General features: G+C 30.8%; 1 protein-coding gene across 8 annotated transcripts in view; it reads left to right on the top strand.

The window, feature by feature from the left end:
- The window catches only part of LOC129958050 (calpain-B-like), a 97,745-nt gene that overhangs the window by 49,482 nt on the left and 27,373 nt on the right, over nt 1-20,890 (top strand). For all 8 annotated transcript variants that reach the window (XM_056070199.1, XM_056070202.1, XM_056070205.1 and 5 more), the window contains 5 exons: nt 3,547-3,678; nt 9,584-9,777; nt 11,335-11,503; nt 14,417-14,497; nt 15,405-15,496. In XM_056070199.1, the coding sequence (XP_055926174.1) occupies nt 3,547-3,678; nt 9,584-9,777; nt 11,335-11,503; nt 14,417-14,497; nt 15,405-15,496 (668 nt within the window). The remainder of the gene's footprint in view (nt 1-3,546; nt 3,679-9,583; nt 9,778-11,334; nt 11,504-14,416; nt 14,498-15,404; nt 15,497-20,890) is intronic.

Here is a 20,890-nt window from a genome sequence, read left to right as displayed (position 1 = left end):
GATTCCAAACCAATTACCAGTTAGAAAGAATGTCATTAGTAAATGACCTCTTAATATCGCAGTTTGGATTTGATTTGATTTGTGAGGTTTTATGGCGCGAGAGCCACATTTGGGTAAGCTGCGCCAAATAACGCAATTTGGAATTCGTCAGAAACCACGTGTAGCTTTTACAATAGAATCCGCCATTTCAGGCAAAGAATGACTCGGAATTTAACAAAAAATGTTTTGAAATCCTTATTTCAAAATAAAATCAAAGTGAACAGAATTTGCGTAGCTAGAAAATGCATCCGATTATGGTAGAGAGAAAGTGCTCATGCCATCGGTATAAAAAATAAATTTTCGCTTAGCGAAAGATGAAATTTTCTGTAGGGCACAGAATATAACCACCAGTTCAGCAGTAAATACGAAGTAAAAATTAAGCAAACAATATGGAAGAATTATGCCGCATGGAACATAGCCATCTGATTTTGAATCATCCGCAAAAATCAGTACAAAAGAAGGATACTGAGAGCGATGGCAGGGTAAAAGCTGTTAGAAAACGGTCGGAGCAATTGATTTATCGAAAGGGTTTTAAAAACTAAGTATCCCAGGGAGGAAAGCACAACAAATTGAGGAGAAATTGGGTTCCCATTATAATTGCAAAAAGTTACCACCTTATTGACAATGTTTTTAAAATGTCCCTCTATGAGACTATGTTGCCAACTTGGCATGAGCTGTACAGATCATCAGCATAGCTGCTTCCATGAACAGATGAGGAAAAATCATTCAAGATTTGATTGAGGTGAGCAATAAAAATCGTAATACTTAGGTCACTTCCTTGAGGAATACACTCAGCTTGTATAAAATTATTTGAGTAAAAAGTTCCAACTTGATCTGCTCGATAAGATGAAAAGTTAGAAAAAATTATTTACAAATTTATTCTAAAAGCCAAATATAAAAATTGTAAAAAGCATATCACATCTCTATGCAAGATCGTATGCCTTTTCGATATCAAAGAAAACAGAGACAAGGTGGTTTCTCTTTACGAATGTGTTAAGTATTTAGGTTTCTAATAAAATAAGATTATCAAACTTAGAACGATATCGATGGAAACCACTTTACAACGGGAAGATACATATTTGTTTCTCATACATGAAGCGAGCATTGATCGTGGGTTCTAAAATCTTGCACTTCACATACCACAAACTCGTCACATACCACGTCTTACCATTACTTCATTTTAACACACCGACTATTGAATAGTGTTCAACGAAGGAATTAGCAAAGTTAAATCCAGTCAGTCATAGAAGAAACAAGCCCTATGAATGGTCGTACGCTTTTTAAATGTCAAAGAATATGGCGATAAGTTGCTTCCTTCTAACAATTGCCCTGCGAATTTGAGTTTCTAATAAAATAAAATTATCGAAACTAGAACGACCACTACGAAAGTAGAACGAACGTGTTCTACTTAAACCACTTAAAAGTCGCGTAAGCGGGAAGACACATCTATGTTTCTTTAGTTCGCATACGAGACGGACAATAACCATGCTTTCGAGAGCTTCCCGCCATTGCAAAAGTTGTTTATGCTCAGTCCAGATTCTGTTAAATAACAGCAATAAATTGAAAAGGGAAATGGTATTGAAATGGTAAAGCATATTCAAACCATTCAAGCAAAGCATGAAATGATGATCCATTTCGCTGTGGACTTGTATCATGAACTTGAGACAGAGCCATTTCCAGTCCAAACATCTTTAATTGACTATTGTATGGGAAGTATTCCGGTACTTAACTGCCATAAAACTTAGGGTAGTAAGAATCATTTGCGGAAACTTGTGCAAATGCTTGACCAAGAATGTTGTCTACGTCTAATGGGACAGAATGCGTGAATTTTTCTACTTTTAATACAGAAAAGTACGATTCACAATAAATCCTATTAGCAGCTTTCAACTTCTTCCACAAAGTATTACTGGAAGTATAAGATGTAATAAAAGAAATGAAGGATTTCCAAGACTCCTTATGACTACGACAACGAATATGATAAGCAAAGGGCTTTGGCTCGTTTCACCGCAAGAAGATTTTCTGTCATTAGATACCGCCTTCCAACGCATTTTCTTGTTCTTATAACTATCGCGGCAAGTTTCATTCCATCACGGTCTGCGAAATTGTCTTAGATGTGGGGATTTTCTTGCGATACTCCTATTAGCGGAGTTCATTATGACATCAGTGACATATTGTAGAGCTTCGGAAACATCTACGCCACACACCCTCTATCAGCATGGGAGAAAATAATAGGGCAATGATCACTATTAAATAAGCTTCACAAACTTGAAAGGTTAACAAAAGCAGATGGTCAGGAGAACATACGGCCAGGTGAACATATGGTGTTTTGTTCATTATTGAACAGACATAGACAACGGGAAGAACAGGCGGAACAAATTGTTCGATCTGTAGCCTACGAGAGTTTATACTACCCGAACCCACAATGAGCTATGTCTATTTAAGTCACCGTTTATAATAAAATGTTGAGTAAGCTGGTCCATTAAATTGCCAAAATCTTTTTGCTGGCTTTTTCAAATGGCTTAATGAGGCGGAAAGTAAATACAGCAGAATGTGAACAAGGTCCGTAAGTCACAGCCACCACCTGCTGAGAAGTTTTTCAGCTGAGAGATATGCTTGGATATAAATTTGAAGTAAAGATAAGGATACCTTCATAACTGTGAGACTCTGAGTTTGCATCTTTCCGAATACAATTACAGTCGCGCAATTTAATGGAAATATTGGGTGTCAAGAAGATCATATGTTTGGTCAAGGATGGCTCTTTCGCCAGAAAACTCAACCCAAGCAACCAACTTTAACTATAGGCATAAATAAACTGGTTAATTACAAAAGTTTATTTTTCACTCTGTACTCCATCAAGTATGACAATTATGAAAATAAACAATACTTTATAAAAAATCAAAGCATTTTGAATTTTTTCGTATATTTTCACAAATGATATATGTCTTCCCTTCACTACACGTATCTCTACGGTTGTCCCGTTTTTCCCATAGTCATTGGAATATGTCTTTGCGTTTGCTCTTAAAAACGATGGTAACAGTATCATAATCTGGAGCTCATTCAATCTGGAGCTAGTTGGTCACACGTGAACAGTGTCTTCAATATAATCTAAAAAGAAGAAACCACAAACCGTAAGATCTTTCATTTTGCTGCTGACCACCAGAATGCGCTTATACCGCATTTTGTAGTGATGTGAAAAAGAGAAAGTATGGAGGGGGTGAATAGTTTGCTTCTTCTTAATTTGATTAGTGCAGGAGGGTATAATGTCTGTTTTTAAAGTTGTAACATTTCAAATCTCGATAATTATTTGTAACTAGTTTGAATTACTGCCTTTATTACTCCTCAAAATTCGTCTATTAATCACTTAATTAGTTTCCCTAAAGTAATATAAATAAAGGAAAATAGTACAAATTGTATTAATTTACTGCATTGTTTCTTGTAATTCTATGATTTCTTTTTAAAACACCTTCTTATAAAATATAACAACTATATCATCTGCTTATTTCACAGGAGCTAATTATAAGACCAGAACTCTTAGTTGATGGAGTGAGTCGGCATGACATAGTGCAAGGGATATTAGCTGATTGTTGGTTTTTGTCATCATGTTCTGCTGTTGCACAAAGACCAGATCTAATGGAAAAGGTAAAAATAGGTTTAAAAAATCATATTCATATTTTGAAATCGACACCTTTGGCACCATATATTTAATTACATTTAGGGTTAGAAATCCGATTTAAATTGTTGTTGAACCAAATTAGAATGGTTTTCTAGCCAGTGCTATCTTATCAGGAATTTCTGTTAGCAGAAAAACAACTTTCTGATTCGGCAGTCGGTAGTTTTGACGCTCTACTCGATTTTAAATTCTTCCTGAAACCCTATACTGACTCTGGATAATTTCTAATTCTTTTCTACTGGCCACCAGGAATAATGCTCTCTAAAATTTTCAATTAAATATTTTATGTAACTTGGTCTCTCAATAACTTTTTCAGCAAAATAGTTTTAAATTTCAAATTTTGATAGTCATAAAACCCAAACAATCATAGAAGTCTTAAGCCCTTCTATTCATTTTACTATATATCTTTCCGCTAGCTCCCGTAAAATTTGAACTTTAAATGAAAGTGGAAGTGATTAAACTCCAATTAAAACAAAAATATTTTTGCTGAAACCAGGCATATTTCCCTTTAAATATGAGAAAAGAATGCAAAATAATTCGGCATTGAAGTCTTATTTGCACAGCAGAATAATTTTCATAATCTATGCAATATTTCAGAGAATTATTCAAGAATTCACTTTTGAATTTTGCTTTCAAAAGGATTTAAATGATGTGACTAATAATATTTTATTTTATTTCGAACAATAAATATACTTCAGAAAAATTATGAAGTCTAAATTTTATACAGTCCTTTGGTCCTAAGGATATTATATTCTGCTAAATGTTCTTCACACTTCAGCTTTTAAGTGAAAATAAATAAAAATAAACGTTTCTATCTTCTGCGATCAAATTTGACCGTATTGTGAAGCTTTGAATATTACAATTTTAAAACAATCAACATTTTCATGTCTTAGGCCAATCAATTGGGGAAATTCCGGGCACTGATTGACGTATATTTTTTGAGACGGTCGATGGAGTGGTCTAAAATTGTGCGTTTTTATGATAGTAGGTAATGCTCAAAGTTTCATAACTCATTCAGTTTTAGTCGGAATAAAGTGGACCTTTCCTTTTATTAAAAACTATTAAACTTTGGCGACCAGCGGGTTTGCTAGGAATATTGGTTATATTTAATTTTTTTTAAACCGTATAGATATAACTCATGCCCCTGATTCCACCAAATTGTCAGACATTAAAGCCGTGTTATTTTAATTGCCTCTTACATATACTTTGTACATAAATCTCTCTAATGTAGATCAATCCTATATTATCATTAAAAACTTAAATAACCGGATCATCTAAAGTTCGTTAGATTATTACTTCGTTTTTCGATACATCTGGCAAGCCACACAGATATTCAACAGAAATCTTGTTCTTTAGCTTTCAACAATGGAAAAAATCGCACTACCAGATTGTTGATGAAACAATGAAAATGCTTTGATGGCAATAATTTAATCTATTTTTAGAAATGAGTCAAAAAAAATTTTAAATTGCCAAACAAAAATTTCCACAATTATTAAATTGGGAACATTAAAAAAAAATTGTGAAATTAATTAATTTTTGTGCGGTTATATTTCCGAAAATGATCGAGGGGAAACGTCAAAATGTCGCTTAATTTTTAATTAATTAAAATTTCAAAAAGAATCGCTTCGAGGTGCACATTCCTGATCTCCAAAATATAACTGTGCCAGATTTGGTAGCTGTAGGTCAAACAGTCTAGCGCCAATGCATACACATTCAACTTTATTATTATTATAGATGATGGAATTGATTATGCATTAATATTTATATTTACTTCATCTGCCTTAGTCATATTAAGAGAAAATTATGTTCAATTTTAGAAAATTATGTTAATGGTATGCTCATGTTATCTGCTACCTACAATATTTCAAAACAAAGGAGCAGGAGTTTTCGTCTTTCAGCTCAAAATCATGCCTAGAACATTTTTATTTATACAATTTTGAAATGTTTCTTTAAAAAGAAGTACACAAACTAGTTTCGAATAATACATATAGTTTCGAAATTTTATATTTATTAAACTCTCTTAATGAAAATATTATCATGTAATAAATTTTACTTCTTACTCAGTTTTTTATTCAAATGCTAGGTTGCAAATCGAAAAGAATTTAGATGAGAAATGAAACGAGTTTGCACAGTGAAGATAAGCCTTTGAGCCTTCCCATTAATATTTATTTGAATTCACTCTGCATTTCACTTAACATATTCAGTTGATTGATACATTCAAATTTTATATCACCACAGAGAAACTTTTATTCAAAAGAATAATTTAAGGATATAGTGTTCATAAAAAAGGAAATGAATAATTTTTTACAAAGTAATTAAATCGGGAAACCTATAAAATCTTATTACTAAATATAACTGAATATAGCACTATATAAAGCGATGTCTACAGCAAAAGTAAAAGAATCTTATGTACAATGTCGATAAAATGAAAATATTTAGAAACTTTATTTATACCTTAAATGAATATTGTTATTAGTCATTTGAATTATTATGCTCAAATGTTTGAACGAGTCACAACATAATGCTTCTAATTATGATCAAATCAGCAGAATGTAATTGATTAGCACAAATAAGTATTCTCTGAAATAACGTAACTATGAACTTCGGTGGAAGTAATCTACAATTGTATTTATAATATAGTTATGAAGAGAGGCCTAGACGGTACGTCGTGCTTACTCTACTATGAAACTAGATGCGACAGAAAACAGCCGAGGAAGTATTTTTTAAATTAAATTGTCAGACTGAGAATCAGTCTATTTCAATCAAGTTCCTGAAAGAAGGGCTCTTCCTCCATGTTGGGATTCGTGAAATAGATGCTCTACTTATGAAGTTGTCACTCATTTAATAATATATATAATATATTAAATTAAAATAATTAGGAATCAATAAATGAGTCAATTAGTTACCGGCAAGCAGACAATTTTCATGAAGTTTTATACACTAAATGGAATAATGCTAAAGGTAACTTTTCAGATTTTCATAAAGTATTGTGCTTTATAAGATCATTTACAGTTTTCTGCAATTTTTCAAAAGAATATCATAATATTGAAAGCGTTTTTTCGCTATAAGACTTCTAGCTATACTTTTACTATAAAACCATGTAACTTGCAAAATTACTTAACCTCGCAAAGGAACTAAAATTTTGCAATATATTGTGAAAAGTACGTTTTCATGAGGGTATGAGAAAAAATTGTACAAGATGACCCCAAAAAATGAAACAAGCACCGATTTCCTTAACTGTTGCAATCAGATATATGCTTCCAATTACACAGTTTTATCAAATAAGAAATACATTGGCTTCTGAATGGGTTATAATAAAAAGTTACAAAAATAAAATTTTTATACGGCTCCCATTGAGAAAAATTTCAATGAGTGAAATGTTTTTCATTCCCTCATCTATAAGGACACAACGTTTCTTGTTTCTATCTGTAAAATTTTCTGAGATATTAAAAGGCAAATTTCTTCTTTAGACCATTTTACCATATTTCTGATTGATATTACGGCGGGTTGGTTGGTTGGATTTTTCTGGCGCAAGAGCCATATTTGGCTATGCTGCGCCAAGCTTATGGTAGATAAACAGGTTCATGGTATATAACATATGGCAATACAGGATAAAAGGAGTTAAAATTTTAAAAACATGGAAAATTTTTAAGGTGAAATTTATAAATGGATAAAATACATTTTGTCAGCCTTCAGAGTGTAAAAAGGTAAATTAAATACATGTCTAAAAGATCAAATTTGATATGACGGCGGGGTTTTCGTTATAATTTTCAGTGATAATATGCATATTACGATAGATTGTCAAAAGGGCAGAATCAAGCAATTATAACGCGTTCTTCGACATCTATACAAAGTGTCAATAAAATGAGTATGATAAAATTCTTTAAATCATACTCTTGTATATGCGCTCATCACTTGTGACACAGACTTCTTGAATGTGCCTGTCATGAAGCGAGCCCTCCCAAAGGCAATTCATCCCTTCTGATACGTCAAAACGAGCTGAAAAATCAGTCATCATTCAGTATACTATTGTAAAAATGGGGACGAACCAGCTCACTTCCAAAAATATGACACCAGACATTTCCAAAAAATGAGCATTAATGATGAACCTCTTATACAAAATTTATTTTGACTGCTCAAAAAGGGATTATTTTGCAGATGAATGTTTCTTTTTTGCAACATTCTGTTCTCATTTGTAAGTAGAGAAGGTTACCTGAAGTAGAGCTCAATTTTAAAATTCAAGACATCGATTGTCCATAGAACTAATGGAATAGTAAAGATCCCATGCATGCTGTATGGAAACCAGTTATTAAGTTGAAATATTCTCTGCAGTGCTAGTTTGGGAAGGCTGAGCTCTGAACTAACTATTTGTACTCTAGCATGAGGGTAACTTAAAAAATGTCAATTTCTGTATTATTTATATAAAGTCTCATCTTCCCCGTTCCTTCCAGGAGAAGTAAGAATCCTGTAGTTTATTATTATTAAACTGTTCTGTGAGCACACTTCCTAGAAATATGAAACTAGTTTCCGAAACGATGCTTCATTTTCTATACAATGAAGCTTGCATGAAGATTACATTAATGTCCTTCCTCGTTACTACAATATGGAAAGCTTTTAGAAACTTCGTTTTGAAAAAATTTAATTTTGCGCATAAAACTGGGGCAAAGAATTTTATTTTCTTAATCGTTACTCTAATACTTTTCTGATCCATTTTGAAAGTTCAATTTCTCAAATTTCAATTTCCTTCTTTATAAATCTGAACTATTTACTAATAAAAATGAACAACATAATACGTGATTAGCAAAATTTTTTCAAGTCTTGATCAGTGGAGAATTGACTGCTGGAAAAATATTTACCTATGATAGTTTCTCTTCATTGCATTGATAAATTGGCATTCTGTATGAAGAAAAAATTTCATTTTTAAAATAAATGAATTCACCTAAATTTACGATTAGTTCCACCAAATTTAAAATTAAGCATAAAGCTGTAAATTTTGTAAATAGGAATGTGAATCTTTCTAAGTACAAAAAGTCTTTGCATAGATGAATGTAAGAGAAGCTTTTTACTAACGGCACTTTTACACTATGGAAAATGTTTCAATTGATTTTAACTTTTTACTATGAGTCATCTCAAAAGCATACAATTTTTCATACAGTTGTCCACTTTATGTAATGGAATTTTGTAACTGGAACTATATGCCTAGATGCAATATTCAGGGAAATGAAAATTTGTTCCACTTTTTTGAAACATTCTGTATTCATCATAATTACTGCCAATCTTGTCCAGTGAATACAAATTTTCTTACCAAAGAAGAAGTTCCCATATAACGTGCTTCATTTTCAAGTGAGAACTAAGGATTTTTTATCAGTCCCAATTAAATAAAATCCAATCAACCGATTTGAAGCTTTTCTTTATCATCATAATCTAATCTTATTTACTGACATTTCCAGAACTGCTTTCTCCTTACTGAGATTTTGAAAAAAAAAAGAATCATTTTGTGCAGGGGGAAAAAAACATTTTATGAAATGTTTGCTAAAATGCTCCGTATTGGTCGCATATGTATCAACACATTTTGGTCGGTTGTGTAAAAGTGCGTCTTTTCCGTAGTGTTCTGATTACAGATGTGGCGCCAAATATGTTAAATTATATGCCTAACACATTGACTGTCATGCTTGTTTTGAAGAAATCTAAGAATCACGAGTTATGTCTTGATCGACAGTCAAAGTATTAAAAGCAAAAACATATTACTCTGTTGATTTGAATGCTTGGCTTTAAAATTTATCACAGCAGTAATCATTTTATTATTTGTACCAAAGTATTCAAACATAATATTTTTTCATTATTCTTTTTGCATCATGAAAATTATTTTTCTAGGTCATACCTTCAAATCAACCCCTCAGTGGTGAAGGTTACAAAGGTATAGTAACCTTCCGCTTCTGGAGATTTGGACATTGGGTTACAGTTTATGTGGACGATTTACTTCCAACGAAGAAGAAAAAACTCATCTATTCCAGAAGTTCCGAACCAAGAGAATTTTGGGTCTCGCTTTTAGAAAAGGCATATGCAAAGTAAGCAATCTTTGCTTCCTACAAATATAAATATATCAAGCTTTCACTTCACGAATTAAGTCCAATGTCTACAAATATTAAACTAACGTTATGCATGTTTATGAGCTTTCATCATAAATTTGAAAAGATTTTAGTGTTGTTGCAAAAGAAATATGATTGAAAATTGTTCTCGTCTTATACTTAATGCTCACATCAAATGTGCCGCTGTACAGAGGGTGTTTACACATTTTTAGAACGATTTTGATAAGGAATTTGTTTTTAAAAAAAGCAAACGTTTTGTAATAAAAATTTGTCTAAAGCTTATTATTTGAAATAAGAAATATCATCTGCTACTTTAAAGTTAATTTTCTTTCAAAATATCGCAACTAAACAAACTGTGAATCGAAGACCAGGTTTTTGCATTTTCCGAAGAGAAATATTCCTATTTTATTATTCAAAACGTTATGAAATGCGAGATATTATAATTTCTAAATGCAAAATAAGCAGCATTATTAATTATAAAGGGAAAATCCGTCGTTCATTACTTTCACTTGGAAATAAGTCTCGAATACCCGAAAAAAGTATGAACTGTTTCAAGAATTTCTAAAAAGAAATTATTAGTAACGAGAGAAAATCCGCCGACTCAGAAATTATTTGCAAATTCTTTAACTACATCTTTAGCAACAATATATAAAATAATAAATCGAGATTTACAGCCTAGAAAAGCTAAAAAACATAATGTTCACCAGCTTAAGTTAAAGCATATGGCTCAATACAGAATAGTTTGTAGAAACCTGATGTGAAAACTATTTAACAAGAAATGAATGGAAATATATTATGATTCTTGATAAAAAATGAGTTTACCAAAATGTCTGCTATAAAAATTCGTCTAATTATTATTAAAAACGAGGAGAAAAAATGTGCAAACTTGGTTCCGTGAATGATAAGAAAACTTCAGTAAAGGATTTATGATTGTCGCAGGTTTCTCCTATAGAGGGAAATAAAAAATAAAAAGAGTGGAGAAAATGTTAAAATGAATTCATCGTATTCTCATGAGAAATATTTTATACCCTATATTTACAAAATAAACTCCGTTTCTTTATCCCAATAAAATTTAAAGGGTAATATCTCATCAAGACGAAGTTGTGAGTCATTCTTTAAAAAATGCCATTGCCTTCCTTGAAAAAACGAAAAGTGATACAATATATTATATATAAACCTTCTCAAGATATTTCTGAGAAGTCCCCTGATATTTTATCTATGGACTATTGTGCCTTTTGTTATTGAAAAGAGCTCTTTCTAAGCGTAAATTCATCACGACTGATGGATTCTGGAAAGTAGACACTGAGGAATGGAAATTATAATCCAGGAAATTTTATGCCCTTCCATCATGGGAATCATGATATAAACTTATAGTCCCGACAAAGGACCATCTGATGATGCTTTTAAAAAAATAGTCTTTACATTTTAAACATTAAATCTACGGATTCATTCTAAAAATGTGTAAATACCTTCTGCAGAAAGAAAAAAGACGTGACATCCCATGAACGATTTTGATATTTACATTTATACTAATAGATTACATGGTTCATATGAAGCTCTAGAAGGAGGACAAGCGATGGATGCCTTAGTTGATCTCACCGGTGGACTAGCAGAAATGTATGTTTTGGAATCCGCACCTCCCCACCTTTACAATTTTCTACTTCAAGCTTCGACAAATGGAGCTTTTATAACTTGTTCTAGAAAAGTAAGGTATTTTTTTACAACTCTCATTTCAATTTAAGGGATATCCTCGTCATTTTTAAAAAAAAATACCTCTCACAATTATTGGGAAAATTCAATAAAAGTCGGAAGCATTTAACACAGTGTTAAACAGATATTGAAGCTTAGCAATGACGTCCCTTTGCTTATTACGATATGATTTTTTTTCTAGCCAAGAAATACGTCAGTGATTAAAAAAAATTAAACATTTCCATTATTTTGATCAATATCCTTTGTTTTGTCCATTTCTATTCGATCTTGAATTGATGGCATAGAATTACCAAAGCATTAAAAAGTGTTTGACAACAGTTTAAATCGACAAAGAAAAACAGATAATAAATATTTTACTGTTTTACAATGTATTTAATTTAGTTAAATCAGATTAAAGTAGCGTTATTAGATTAAAGTAGCTACACAAGAGCTATTTTAGACATCCTTAGTTTGAATTGTGGTCAGATGACACCATTTACACGCATGCACACGCTCTTCTGATTTCCACGCCATACCAACAAGAACATGTTTGGCCTTGATATAAGATGAATTTTTAAATTAAATAGTTTTCCTTCGTTTAAAGACTTAATCATAAAAACTTCGACACACTCCAAAGATTCTGTGTTCAATAAGGTATGAAAATAAGTGACTGAAGTCGGCGTTTGTTTTTCAAAATTTTAATCGTAAATGCGGTAAGTGTATTAGAAACATGCATCTCAAATTACGGGATAATTAAGTAATATAAAAAGATGGAAAGGAAATAAAAAAAATTTTATCATGAAATCTAAAATAATGAGTAGCATAGTTTTTTGCAATTTAACCCCCAGTTTTTTTGGTTTTTTTTTCAGTTGTCAGAACAATGTGTTTACGTAGAATAAAACACTGATCTGAATTACGAATGTTTTATCTAGATTTCGAAGCTCAACTGTCGAATCAGGAACCACACTTTTTCAAGATACTAAATAACATTTTAGTTGCTCATATTCTGTCATACCATCAGAAATAATGCTTAAAGCTCCGAAAAAATATAGTTTATTTTCTAACAGCTATTTTTCTGAAAAGAGAATAGTACGTCAACAAAAATAATGTTACACCTCTGTAACTTTCCTATTTATTACTGCATCTTCACAAAATTGGTGTGGATGGTTTGGTTTGGTTTTATGGCACATTTGGCCTTTCTGCACCAAACACAAAATTTTAAAAAGTTTTCCAAATTTTCAATGCGTTTCAATGCGTTTCAATGAGCCAAAAAGCTAAAAAGAAATTTGGAAGAACGAAAAAAAAAACACAAATGAGCTTATCGATGCTAATGTCATGTAAAAAATATAATACTTTTTCTTGTGGATTATCTCCCAGCAAGTCTTTTAATTGATTTTTATTATTGCCAAAATGGTTTCGTCTACATGTGTTAAAATTTGGCCATTGTAGAAAACTATGTTTAATTGAATGAGGACAGTGACAATGTGAACAAAGAGGTGCAGGTTCTTAATTTAATAGATGCTTATGTGTCAATCTTATGTGACCGATTCGAAGACGATTTAAAAGGACTGACTGCCTTCGGTTTAAATTACAAGACTTGAAAGGCTTTAGCAAAAGCTGAATTTCATTTAATTTATTTTTCTTTTGTTGGTCCCAAAAGCCTTGCCACTTTTCCTTCAGTCGGTTTTTTACACCTTAAAAGGCGTTAATGAATGGGACAAAATTTTCGATCATTGCTGCTGAATTTCTTGCAGCTTTGTCAACTCTTTCGTTTCTACTGTGTGGATGGAAATGACTCAATAAGAAGGTTTGTTTGGATCGATAATCTGATTAACCGAATTATTAATATAGTTAATTAGTTAGTATATCGGAATTTTCCCATTACGGAAACTGAGATTTTTCAATCATTCGATACAGTATGCCTTTTTATATATGTGCATCAAATTTCGTTCCGAAATTCGCAGTGTCTTCAATTATAATTAATTTTGCTTCTTAAAACCCCACTTGAAAAGAGCCCCTCCACAAAGGACCATATATTATCAAATTTATAAAAGCAAAAAGTGCATTTCTTTCATTTTATTTCACTGAAATTTTAAAAAATTAGCCAAACACGATTCAGATGGATCTTTAACATAAATATTCATTCTCAAATTCCAACTCGTATAACTTTTTTCATTTAAGCATTTCATTACATTTCAAAATATTTTCAAATCCATTAAAATAACTAGTTATTATATCTATTGATATTACATCTAGTGATTTTAAATTGTAAACTATTCTACCAATCAAAATTAAATTCATGACATCAAAGAAATTTGGTTTCATTTCTATTCTATCATTCATTTACGAATGATTGATTTTTAAAATTCTGAATCATCCTATGACTGTCCTCTTTATGTTTGTAGCAGAATTTTCAAACTTGACAATACTTATTCTTTTACACAGATTTTCAATAACAATATGTAACAATAAGTTTTTTTTAAGAAATTGATATTTTAATGTGTCTAGAGTTTTTTTTAAAAAAATTAGATGGTTGTATTTTTAAATGTTCCATTTGTTTGCCTGTTTCTTATATTTTAAGATTAAGTGTATTTGATTTTTAAATACTTAAGGCTTTTATTAATATCTCTAAGATTCAGAGTTAACATCTATTAAATACCTAATAGACTTTCTTTGCTTGTAAATGTAATTATTTGTTTAGTGTTCATTTTATGTCATGTACTCAGTAACTGGAGTTTTTTTAGTAGTCAGTAATGAATATTTTTTTCAATAAATAAATAAAACGAGAAAAAAATGAGATTTAGCTCAACATTTTTTCACTCACAACTGTTGAAATTCCTTCATTCTCTCAACACTCAGATCAAAAACATACTTATGAAAACATTTTTATTTATTTTTAATCTTATTTCTTATTATTATTTCTCAATAGGGTGATTGGAAAGAATCAGGGAAAGCTGATTCTAATGGGCTGGTATCAGGCCATGCTTACACCATTAGTGCTGTAGCCACGGTAAGTAGTGACTTGATAAAAAGCATCATTCATTTCAGATGGAAACCTTTCGAAATAAAAAAAAATCAAAATTTCGTCTAGAATGATAAGCAATGAAAAAAATGATGAGATTTTAAAAAGTTTTCAAATATAATAATTACATTATGTTTCTTTGGAAATTTCCACGTCTCAATAAATAAAAGATTTGGAATAATTAAAAATCACATCCATAAAGCTGAAGGCGCGCCTTTCATTATCCATATAAATATACTAGAGTAAATACATTGAAGGAGAAAAATGTCTATAAATTTGCACGCAGAGAACTTTGAATGATAACACAAAGAAACAAAAATACATTTATTATCTCGCAATGAATGAATATTATTTCTTCTTCATAAGAATTGAGACATCAAATGCAAGCAAAATTTGAAAATCCAGAAAAATCAATAAAATATCACAACGAAGCAAAATGTATTTTGCATATGCATAAGTATCATTTAATGAGTCAGAAAAGGAAGAAAAAATAACAGGAATTTAATTAGCTAGAATATGATTTCTTAAACTGAGGGTATTGGCCTCCCTTTGCGAAAACGATCTTCTGTCAGATTCTTCATTATTTATGACGGAACATGCATTAGAAAATCATCAGAATGTTTTATGAAACTTTTTCTGAACAACTATTTTAAATTGGGCTTTTGTACATTTTTCTATATTTTAATATGTTCATACTGCGATATCACGAAAAATATTTCGTGCCGAAAAGGATTACAAGAGGAAAAAATGAACCAACACTGAGCTATACGAATCCTTGATCTTTATCATTGACCCTTTGGAAGAGTCAGAAAATTTTAATAGTTATTTTTAATAGTATTTGATTACGTTGTTATAATTAATGGATGATTTGATCATACTACATTTATCATTTTAGGTTAAATTAAGCACAGGCTCTGATGCTTACTTAGTTAGAATCAGAAATCCATGGGGAAACGATACTGAATGGAATGGCAAATGGAATGATAGGTATGCATGTATTCAATGTTATGTAAGATTGATGCATAGAAATTCATTGGTACTCAGATTTGCAAAAACATTATATAATTTTTTTCAAGCAGTTTTTTTTATTATTATTATTCTTTCATACCAAACAAACTCCACTTCATACAATCGTTATGAACTGCTGTAAATAATTTTAAAAAAATTATGCACAGATGTAATTAAAATTTATTTTTTAATTTAATAATTTTTTTTCTTTTGAACTGATCAATACAATCACTTGCAGTTTACTACTAAGCAATTGTATAATGGCACATTGCATTGGCAATATATGGTTAAAACTTTTTTCCAAATTTTAAGTTACAAATGAAGGTACTTATGTAAAATTCGATTGCCAGTTAACAATACAGATGAAAAGGGGAATTCCGGATAATGTTTACCAAGTGGCACATGTTTCGACGGGAAGACAATTTTTCCTCTTCTATTTCACTTTTGATAAAACAGGAATAAATTTGTCTTAATGTCATCTATACGTAGTTTCATATGAAATATGCTTACCCATTCAAAATTCTTAAGAAACTAATAAATTTTGGACATGTGACAGTTTAAATGCTTCTTCAGATGAACTTAAACTTTTGAACTTGAATATTTTGACGACTCTAGAACTCAAATAATGAGCTGAAACGAGTTTTAAATAGCTAGTACCTAGTTGTGACCATCTATGGCTTGAACAGAAATATAGGGACCTAAGATACCATGTATGTTTAACTTATTCTACTTGGCATGCGCGTTAAAATGTATTAATGAGTTGAATTAAATATAAGTGAAATAAAGAATTATTATTTTATTTAAAAGAACGAAAACCATTTTGAGCCAATCAATGTGTAATGATGATCGAATTGTTTATGAAGTTAGAAGAAAAACTATTAATGGAAAAAAATATTGCAAAACTCTTTGATGAACCACAAGAACTTTGATTTAAATAACCTTCATGAAACCTATCTTTGACGCAAATGAGGCTGACGAGTATTACCTAATAATTCAAGCAACCAAGGATGGGCATCACCAAATCATTCTCATCCACAGTTTAAAAAACTTTCATGCGCATTTAAAATATATAGGAAGTGACATTTTCATCACATATATGGCAAATACGCATTGCGCCAATATACTCAGTGTATAGTTATACAATTTTACTTTAATGTTTCTGTTAACAAACGAAGTTTAAAATCTCCTACACAGAATAAAATATACTTCTTGTTATTTATTGTTGCATCCCAAGTTTCCTGCACACTGTTGCGAATTTTAGACCTCAAAGTACCGTCAATATCTGGAAGTCGAACATATGTCCATAAAATTGTATTGGCCTTTTTAGCAGCATTATATGCTTTCTCATTTCCAATATCTATCAAAATTAAGTATTATAATTTTGGTCCAAAAGTTTTGCATCTGAGTTTTGTATTTTATACAAAAGTGGATGACTTCCTCATGAAAATTTCGAATTCCCCCCAAAAAACTTCCTGAATCGGTGTGTATAACTCGATTTTTTTTTCTCAATTCAGAAGATGGTCTTATTTAAAATCATAAAAAAAAATGCAATAACTGTATAGTTAGTTTTTCGGAGTTTGTCTGTTTATTTTAAATAACAATGAAGCCAACACAATTCCTTGCCTTTGAGCAACCTGTGCAAACAATATTAATATCCTTTAACATTGTTCTGCGATATAAAATAATTTTAGGTACACAAACTTGTATGCTGCTTGTTTCGATAGTTTATTAAATTCATCTATTGTACATATAAAGCCATTTCATGGAAGAAAGAGTTCTTCAGCTGATTATGGTACAATCATCAACAGAAATAATGGGGCATCTTTGTAACTTCGTTATTTACTAACGCATCTTCACAAAACTGCTGTCGATAAAAATTACTCAAGAAGACATGTTTATTTATATTATTATTATTATTGTGAAGACATGTTTTAATTAACTAACTAGTTCTCTAAATTTTTCCATTACGGAAATCGAGATTTTTCAATAATTTGATCTAGTCTGTCTTTTACATATATGTTTTAAATTACGTTCCGAAATTCGTGGTATGTTATAATTAATTTTGTTTGCTAAAACTCCGTTTGAAAACAGCCAGCCAACTAAGGACCATAAATTAAGTAAATTTCAGATTGCTAAAAGCAAAAAGTGTATTTTATTTAATTTCACTAAGATTCCAAAAGATTAACCAAACGTGACTTAGATGGATGAGACCATTAATAAACATTCATTTATTTTTAAATTCCAATTAATATCGATTTTTTACTCGAAATCTAAGCATTTTATTACTTTTCAAAATATTTTCGAATCCGTTTCTGTGTTTGACACTCCCCCCCCCCCTTAAACTCTTCACTTAACCCACAAAATTTTATTGTGAAAGAAATGCATTGGTTCCATTGCTTTAAGTAGAATTTCATTTCCTTGGTAAAAAAAAAAAAAAAAAATAACTAATTTTAAGGCAGTGGATTTATTATTTAAAGGAGGAAATCTTATTTTGAGGCAGAATCGATTGTTAATAATGTAGAAAACTCCAAGCGGAGAAGTACTTTTTCTTTATAATAAATATATTAAACTTTGATTTCAAACAATATTTTAGTGAGTTTATGACTTGAAATTACAGATGTAAAGGTGGATTCACAATAGAAAATTTAATTCACTTCTTCTTGTTAAAGTAACTGCATACAGGTGATATTTATGGTGAGGAAACAATTCTTCACAGGAGTTAATATATTTTTTTTCTTTACTTCACACGGATTAAATTTTTATTTATTTTTTTTTTATTTTTTCTTATACGAAATATACAAATCTGTTTATTTCTGAATGCTCAAAAGATATTGTTCAAAAACGTAACAAGCTATATATATTCAATTCGACATGTAGTTCTGGCATTAAAATTGTAATCATGTGTAGAATTTTGGATTCAATCAATTAATGCCCAAAAGAGATTTTTTCATACAGTATTAAACCTCAATTATATTATAGATTTCAACAACAGTATTCATTTGCAATAGAGGCACAATATGTATATAGGTTTGAGGTAAATGACAGTAAAAAAGTACTAAAAACAGACCAAATGAAAATTAATTTTCATATGAACTTTACGATTTTGCATCTTTCCATTCGATCCCTATTACAGGCACCAAAAGTCATAGAAAGAAGTATGAGAAAACAAATAGTAAGATTTTATCAAATATGGATATATCAACGAATTCTTTAATATATACTGTGTTTTTTACTGTCTTTTTGTTAATATTTATTTATTTAACTTTCACCTTTTTTTTATTTTAGTTGCCTTTATGCAATAAGGTTATGTGATGAGAACAAGTGATGTATTATCTAGTTTGAATGAGAATGTTTTTGGGGTTGATATTCCTAACCACACGTAATGACATTTACATGATAGAATAACGGACAGTTCTTTGGAAATATAAAATGAGAGATTGAATTAGAAGAAATAGTTGAACCAGCCCCAGGAAGGACATAAAATTGAATAAATTTAAAAGAAAAGGAGTGTCACAAGAGAGGGAAATTATCATAAAACCGGTTATTCAGTACTGGCTTTGATGGACACACACCACTTCTGATATTTCTAAAATGAAGTTATCTACGAATATGATTCACTCCTAAGCACAAGCTCTTATTTCTGAAACAGAAAAAATGAAGATAAATATGATTTATTACAATCTTTATGGTAATGGATTGACCACTATTTAACTTAGATTCAATGATTTCATTTCTTTAAGCTACACCATCTTAATTTGCATATTTCAGGAAAAATATAAAATCAGGTTTAAAGCACAGATAAAATAGTAATTCCAACGAATAAAATATCTTAAATAAATATAAAAATAGTATTCTTTTTAATTCCTCGATGTTGCCTGATGAATATCCTTAAGACAAGGGCTGGAATAGCTCCATCGGCCATAAAAAATGTGCATAAAAGGCAGTGTTCTGTTGGAAGGTCTGGGGCCATTTTGTTCGGTAACAACGATGTATATCACTGCCCGGTGATCGAGCATGTTACTGAAACTCTAGTACTTAATTCCTCAAAGAAATAAAAGATACAGTAACCCACACAACACCGTTATTTTTTATGACTGCAACGGAAGATTGATTGAACGCAGGTTTTCTTCTTTTCAAATTAGGTAGTTGTGAGTATTTACTTAAACCGTCCAAATGAAAGTGTGCGTCGTCTGTCTAGAGGATATTCAAAAGCCATTCTAAATGGGCCTCAAAGTGAGCAAAATAACTGAAGTGAGAATCAGTGTCGAATCTCGAAATCACATGAAAGCAACCTCTTCACAATTTGAAGCTTTTACGAATAATACCGGATGATACTCCGCTTGATATTCTGTTGAACAGGGTATATCTCATTCTTCTGCCACCAGACGGACACTGGTACTGGTCTCTACACTGGATGCTTTGTCCTCATCTACCTAAAGCGCAACCTCCTCTATGAAATCTGCGGAAAGAGGTTTGATTCCTCTCACAGAACGAACCTGTTTTTCCACATTTGGTTAAAATTAATTGAAGATTTTTAACAGTCAGTATATTTTTTTGCATTGCCTTCAAAGTCCCCTATTTCGATAGAGCAACTACTGCAGAATAATCGTTTCATTAAAAGAATTGAATCGACAAAGCTCGATCTGGTAAATGTAATGATATTATGATTAGCAATAGTAAACAAAATCTTCATGAAAGTTTCTAGATTTTACATCAGCTGCTGCGTTTTGTTAAATGAACAAAACTTATGGTTTAGTTTTCCCTTCTTCTTTCGTTAAAAATCTTTTGTTTGAAAATTAAATATCGCACAAGTTTTCAATTGAGTGCAATTATCAAGCGACACCATTTAAGAAATCAATTGCTCCTGCATTTGAAAATTTCTTAAGGGAACTGGAGTTCTGCATCTAAATACATTACGTCGCTTAAATGCCTTTTCTTTTTTAATATTAATTGTCAAAGTAACTTTTTTTTTTTTTTTAAGTTTCAGTTGAGAGAAATAAGCTCGAAAGTGTTCGATGGCAGCTACTGTTGAAAGTGTAATCAAGAGGGATTTTAAAGCGTTTTAATTAAAGTTGAAGGTTCACTTTTGAGCTTGTCTAATTTAATGAATATGAATTATTATCTTAGTGACATATCGATAAAAAAGTGCTTAAATTTAAATAAAGAAAAGCTATCGTAAATATGTAATTCATTAACAAATGCCCTCTGTAGGTAAAATTTTGAACTTTTTTATTTGCTAAAACAAATCTCCGTTCCTATGTTATGTCCTTCAAAAAAATCCATATCTTTCTGAACGATAGTTTCGTCTGTAAACAACTTTAAAATAAGATTGTTTAATTATGGAGACCCTATATTTCGCTGTGAGCTGATATT

The sequence above is a fragment of the Argiope bruennichi genome, chromosome X1, assembly GCF_947563725.1.
Source record: "Argiope bruennichi chromosome X1, qqArgBrue1.1, whole genome shotgun sequence".
Classification (NCBI taxonomy): domain Eukaryota; kingdom Metazoa; phylum Arthropoda; class Arachnida; order Araneae; family Araneidae; genus Argiope; species Argiope bruennichi.
This window is presented reverse-complemented; position numbering and strand designations above follow the sequence as displayed.